This window comes from Centrocercus urophasianus, unplaced genomic scaffold (genome assembly GCF_019232065.1).
Source record: "Centrocercus urophasianus isolate 14NV4802_14NV808 unplaced genomic scaffold, USGS_Curo_1.0 seq_580, whole genome shotgun sequence".
NCBI lineage: Eukaryota > Metazoa > Chordata > Aves > Galliformes > Phasianidae > Centrocercus > Centrocercus urophasianus.
The window spans coordinates 40,701-46,620 of NW_024885178.1; the positions used below are offsets into that span (position 1 = coordinate 40,701).

The 5,920-nt window shown below is 61.2% G+C and overlaps 2 protein-coding genes across 2 annotated transcripts in view; both read right to left on the reverse strand.

Annotated features, from left to right (window-relative positions):
• DAPK3 (death associated protein kinase 3) overlaps window positions 1–1,620 on the reverse strand; it is a 4,332-nt gene extending 2,712 nt beyond the window's left edge. The window contains exons 1-3 of the mRNA XM_042836226.1: window positions 1,587–1,620; window positions 1,402–1,503; window positions 266–626 (exon numbers count right to left, since the gene is read on the reverse strand). Of these exons, the coding sequence (XP_042692160.1) occupies window positions 266–626; window positions 1,402–1,463 (423 nt within the window). The 5' untranslated portion in view covers window positions 1,464–1,503; window positions 1,587–1,620. The remainder of the gene's footprint in view (window positions 1–265; window positions 627–1,401; window positions 1,504–1,586) is intronic.
• A 356-nt stretch (window positions 1,621–1,976) lies between these two features.
• Window positions 1,977–5,920, reverse strand: part of EEF2 (eukaryotic translation elongation factor 2) — an 8,015-nt gene continuing 4,071 nt past the window's right edge. The window contains exons 9-15 of the mRNA XM_042836242.1: window positions 5,313–5,508; window positions 4,968–5,226; window positions 4,539–4,646; window positions 3,988–4,341; window positions 3,629–3,811; window positions 3,419–3,551; window positions 1,977–2,699 (exon numbers count right to left, since the gene is read on the reverse strand). Coding sequence (XP_042692176.1) covers window positions 2,506–2,699; window positions 3,419–3,551; window positions 3,629–3,811; window positions 3,988–4,341; window positions 4,539–4,646; window positions 4,968–5,226; window positions 5,313–5,508 — 1,427 coding nt within the window. The 3' untranslated portion in view covers window positions 1,977–2,505. The remainder of the gene's footprint in view (window positions 2,700–3,418; window positions 3,552–3,628; window positions 3,812–3,987; window positions 4,342–4,538; window positions 4,647–4,967; window positions 5,227–5,312; window positions 5,509–5,920) is intronic.

Consider the following 5,920-nt stretch of genomic DNA (forward strand, 5'->3'; position numbering starts at 1 on the left):
CAGCCACGAAGGCCGATGGTTGACCAATAATTGACCAACAATTGGCCACAGGTTGACCACAAGCCAGCAGGGCATCCCAGCAACCATGAAGGCCAGCTGCGTCCCAGGTGACCAACGGTTGGCCAAGAGATGGCCAACAGACAACCACAAGCCTGCAGAGCGTCCCAGTGGCCAAAAAGACCAACAGCAGCCCAGCTGACCAACAGCTGACCGCCCAACGTCCCACCCGATCCCTACAGCTCCCACCCCCACCCCAGACCCCCACCTTCAAGTCAAAGTGTGCGATGCGCTTGGAGTGCAGGTAATGCACCCCGTCCAGGATCTGCTTGAGGAACTGCGTGGCCTCCTCCTCCGTCAGCGACTCCTTTTCCGCCAGGAAGTCGAAGAGCTCCCCGCCAGACACCAGCTCCAGGATCAGCACCACGTCCGTCTTGTTCTCGAAGATGTCGTGCAGGGTGATGATGTTGGGGTGCTGGATCTCCCTCAGGATGTCCACCTCCCTCTCGATCTCCTCCCTGCTCACCCCCCGGCGGCTCGACGACAGCCGTCGCTTTTTGATGAATTTGGCTGCGTATTCCAGGCCTGTTTTCCTCTCCCGGCATTTTCTCACGATGGCAAATTGGCCGCTGTGGGAGGAAAGAACCTGAGAACCTTCAGCACGGCTCAGGCAATGGGAGAAGGCACAGATCCCAACAGCTGGTGGGAAGCGGGGTTCTCTCGGATGCAGCCAACATCCTCCCCAGATGGGGATGGGGCAGAGCAGCCCCTACAGCAGAGCCCATAGGGCTGCCCCATAAGCTCGGGGTGCATCCCGACCCTGCAGCATGGGATGTGGGAAGGAAATCTCTTCCTCCCACGGACGCAGCAGCTGCTCAGCTGTCCCCACGCTGCCGGGCCGTGCAGGAAGCCAGCCCCACAGCCCCGCTCGTCCGTGACCCCAACCTCAGTCCGTAGGCTCGGGGCCGCTCATCCCAACGGATGGGGCTGGGGCTGTCCGTCCCTCCCGCCCCATCTCTCCGCAGGCTCGGGGCCGCTCAACCCCCGCTCCCTTCCCCCAAATCCCCGCAGCGCCGTGGAGGAGGACGCCGCCCCGCAGCCCCGCAGCTCCGCATCGCCGCCCCTCCCGGCCCCTCCCCGCTGACGTCCGTCCGCCCGTCCGTCCGTTCCTCTCTCCCGGTCCCGCGGAGCCATATAAGGACCGCAGCGCCGCGCCGGCCCCAAATCGCAGCGGAGCGGCACGGCGAAATCCCAAAGCGGTGCGGGACGCGCATCGGGACCCGCCCCACAAACGCGGGGCCGCCCGGGGGCACCGGAGGACGGCAATTTAACGCCACGAATGCCGCTTCCCGCCCTCTTTCCTCCCGCCGGCGCTTCCCCCCGGCCCCGCCGCCCCCCGCTCACCTGCCCAGCTCTTCCCCCATCTCGTAGAAGTCCTCCACGCTCTCCTGCCGGAAGGTGGACATGGCCGCGGTCCCGCGGCTTCCCCTCCGCTCGGTTCAGCCCCTGCGGAGCGGGATTCGCGGCTGAGCCCCGCGCCGAGCCCCGCGCCGCCCCCCGCCCCGCATCGCCCCGCGCCGCCGCCGCACCTGAGCCGCCCCCGCCCGCACCGCCGCCGCCGCATTCCACCACTGCTGCCGGCTCCACCCCTCCGCCTCCGCTATTGGCCACGGCGCCTCCGACGTCCCGCCCCTCGCGCGCTATCATTGGCTTCTCGAAGTGACGTCATGCTGGAATGCGCGGATGAGGCCGCGCGGGTGGCCCCGCCCGGTTGCCCGGCCTCGCCCAAGGAGCTGCGGGATCCGGGTTCGAATCCCGGCGGCGCCTCCCGGCGGTCCCGCACCGCTGCTCCCCCTCCGCCGCTGGGAATCCCGCAGCTTTGAGCTCTCGGAGCCCGGGGATCCTGCAGGGCCCGGCGCCCCGGCAGCACGCAGGGACCGCGCGTGGCCCAGCAAAGCGAGGAGGCGCACGGCCAACCCTTCATCACCATATCAAATTTATTATTTCCAGTGGCACTAATACATTGGTTGATGCTCATGATGACGATCACACTGCACAAGATCTCCCTGCCTTCGAGTTGCTGCCCAACCACAACACCTCCTCCCCCCCCCACCGCCGGGCACCATCACCCCCCCAGGAAAGGGGGAGCAGCCCCTGCACCCCTCAGTCTCTCCTCTTCCCCCCCATCAGCAAAACAAAGCAGAGACGCTCCTCAGCTCAAGTCAAATAAATATGGAATCAGGCAACTCTAGTTGCATCGAGTGGAAATGCTTCGTTACAATGGCACCGAGCAGGGCCCCACATGAGTCATGTGCAACACAGAAACCTATAAGGCTGAATATCAATGCTTTTTTTTGTTTCCTTTTTGTTTTTTTTGAAAGTCTCCAATCGCTATGGAACTGATTAAGTACAATGCAAAGAGATGGGCGCTGCAGTTCTACCCTCTGCCCGCTGTTACACTAGTTAGTTTGTCTGAGTCCCACACCGGTGACGGTGGGTGCGCAGCCTTTACAACTTGTCCAGGAAGTTGTCCAGGGCTGGGATGCCCTCCTTCAGCCCCTTACGTTTGCGGGTCTCAGCCACCACCTGCGAGGGGCGGCTGGTGCTGTCGAAGGGATCCCCAGGCAGGATCTGCCAGTGGTCAAACACGCACTGGGGGAAAGCCTGGCCGCCTGTGTTGGACCTCAGGTCAGCTGTGAAACCTGGAGGGGAGAGGAGAGGAGTCGGAAGGGGAACCACAGCCCAGCCCCACAGATGCAGGATTCCACCTTCCCGTGAACCTCCAGCCTCCCCCCACCGCCACCACCAGCCCACATCCCACCCCACCTCCAGCCCTTAAAGCACAGGACACGAATCACAGAATCACCAAGGTTGGAAAAGACCTCAAAGCTCATCCAGTCCAACCGCTCACCTATTCCCAACAGCTCCCACTAAACCACGTCCCTCAACACAACATCCAGCCTTTCCTTGAACACCCCCAGGCTCGGTGACTCCACCACCTCCCTGGGCATCCATTGCAGTGCCTGACCACCCTTTCTGAACAGTAATTCTTCCTCATGTTCAGCCTGAATCTCCCCTGCCGTAGCTTGAAGCCATTCCCTCTGCTCCTATGATGACACAAGAGCAGAGGCCGACCCCCAGCTCACTGCAGCCTCCTTTCAGGCAGTTATAGAGAGCAATGAGGTCTCCCCTGAGCCTCCTCTTCTCCAGGCTGAACATTCCCAGCTCAGCCTCTCCTCATCAGCCCTGTGCTCCAGACCCCTCACAGCTTTGTTGCCCTCCTTTGAACACGTTCCAGGGCCTCAATATCTTTCTTGCAGTGAGGGGCCCAAAACTGGACACAGCACTCGAGGTGCGGCCTCACCAGTGCTGAATACAGGGGAAAATGAATGGCGAGCAGGAGGAGCCGCCCCACACTCACCAAAGGACTCGTTGACAGGCAGGTAGGCCTTGACCACGAACATGGGGGTGCCAGCCACCTGGGACTCCTCAAAGACGTGGCCACGCTTCCTGTTCAGCACACCGTAGATGCCACCGACCACCTGCTCTGGGCACTGCGGGACAGAGGAGTTGGGGGCTGCAAACCGCCCACCTCCGCTCTCCTCGGGTGGGGAGAGAGGATTTGCCTTACCTGGATTTCCACAAGGTAGATGGGCTCCATGAGCCTGGGCTGGGCGGTGAGCACGCAGGCATACAGGCACCTCCTGGCAGTGGGAATGATCTGGCCGCCCCCGCGGTGGATGGCATCGGCGTGCAGGGTCACATCGTGCACATCGAAGCGGACGCCGCGCATGTTCTCCTCGCACAGGACGCCCTGGGTGAGCAAAGGTGGGCTGTGGGGCAGCACTGGGGCCAGAGGGGAGCCCTGCTCCTCCCACCTCCGAGTCGCGGCTGCAGGCAGCAGCTCTGGAGCTCCCAGCAGCCTCCCAAGCCACCGAGGCACCGCGCTGTTCTGCCCCGCGGCAGCCCGGCCCCACGCACCACCCCTACCTCCTTGGTGGCCCACTGGAAGCCAGCCACCACGCTGTCCTTGATCTCGTTCAGGTACTGCACTCCCTTGGTGATGTCGGTCAGGATGTTGGGCCCGGTGCCGTCAGGACCGAAGCACCAGATCTTCCTGGCTTCGGTGACGTCCCACTCGTACTTCTCAGCCAGGTAACGAGCTCTTTGCTTCAGCTCCTGGCGAGCAGAGACCTCGCCCTTGTCAATGTCCTCAGCCAAACCGTCAGGGAAGGGCCGGGCCTTCATGTACAGCCTGTTGTGTTTGTTGGGGGACTTGGAAAGGCACATCACGTTGGATTCCTCGCTGACCGTCTCACGGTAAGACACGACGGGATCCGATTTCTGCAGCGACAAACAGCAGGGAAGAGCTGTGAGCCACCAGCCTGCAGCTCCCAGCAGCACAAAGGCTGCCAGCACAGAGCTGTTATGCTGCGGGTTCAACAGCAGCCCCTGCTGTTCAAGCTGTGTGTCGGTGCCATCAAAGCACGCTGCTTCACAGCCCCTCGCTCAGCCTGCCAGGCTGCACACAGCAGCCGTACCTTGATAGGAATGCAAGCGTGGTCCTCCTCCAGATCCTTCAGGCAGATTTCCAAGTGCAGCTCCCCTGCGCCAGCAATGATGTGCTCTCCAGACTCCTCAATGATGCACTGGAAAAAAGAAAACCAAAACCCAAACGTTAAGACAGCAGGTGAGACTTTGGGCTGATAGCAACGGAAGCTCCCGCATGTGAAACACCAGCATTTGCCTGACGGCCTCTGATTTTCTGCCTTGACTCATAGAACTGTTTTAGAAACTCCTTCTGCAGTTCTGGGGATGAGTCAGCACGAGGGAGGAACGCTCCATTCCTCCCCACTCTGGGAGGGCTGGAACCAATAACTGCAGCCCCTTCTGCCAGCTCTCCCGCTGCAACCACAACCAGAAGCACCACAGCGACTCCTGAGCAGGACTGGGATTTCCTGCAGGCTCACCTGCACCATAGGGTCAGACTTGGCGAGGCGTTTCAGCCCCTCCACCAGTTTGGGCAGGTCTGCAGGGTTCTTGGCTTCCACGGCCACTCGCACCACAGGGCTGACGCTGAACTTCATCACCCGCATGTTGTGAGCGTGCTCGAAGGTGGTGATGGTTCCAGTCTTCACCAGGAACTGATCGACGCCAACCAGCCCCACGATGTTTCCACAAGGCACGTCCTCAATGGGCTCCACGTAGCGGCCCATCATGAGGATGGTCCTGCAGGGACAGAAGGCTGTTTCACGGCCTCAGAGACACAAACGGGAAGGACAGCTGCCCTGGCGCTGCACCCAGCCGGGACCAACCTTTGGATTGGCTTCAGGTACAGATCCTCCTTCTTGCCAGGCGTGTAGTTGGGTCCCATGATCCTGACCTTCAAGCCGGTCGATACGAGACCAGAGAAAACACGACCGAAAGCATAGAAACGGCCCTTGTCGGAGGTTGGCACCATTTTAGAAATGTACATCATCAGGGGGCCCTTGGGATCACAGTTCTTAATACCTGAGAAGGAAACAGATTTCATTGAGAAATGCTCCGGTGCCCAGCAGACCCGCCTGCTTCCCCTCAGTGCCCAGCAGCGCCCCCTCCTCTGCTCTGCCAGCCAGCAGGGACGAAGATCAGATTGCCCAGAGATCTTTTAAATGAATACAGGCTCAGCCTGAGCCACCGCCGCGCGCCCTGGCTGCCCTCCAGTTCCTGAGCAAGCTCAGCACTCCTGAATCAAGCGCTCGCTGCTAAGCCTGTTTGAGCCACGCTAGGAAAGCTGCAGGCTCAAGGATTACAAAAGCTCCTAAGCTGTGGGCTCTGGAGAACAAGATAGCAAGATAGTTCCAGGTGCTTCAGACCACTGAACGCTCCTGCAAAGAGCTCAGCACGTACCCATGGCAGCCCCACGTACCTATGGCAGCCCCAC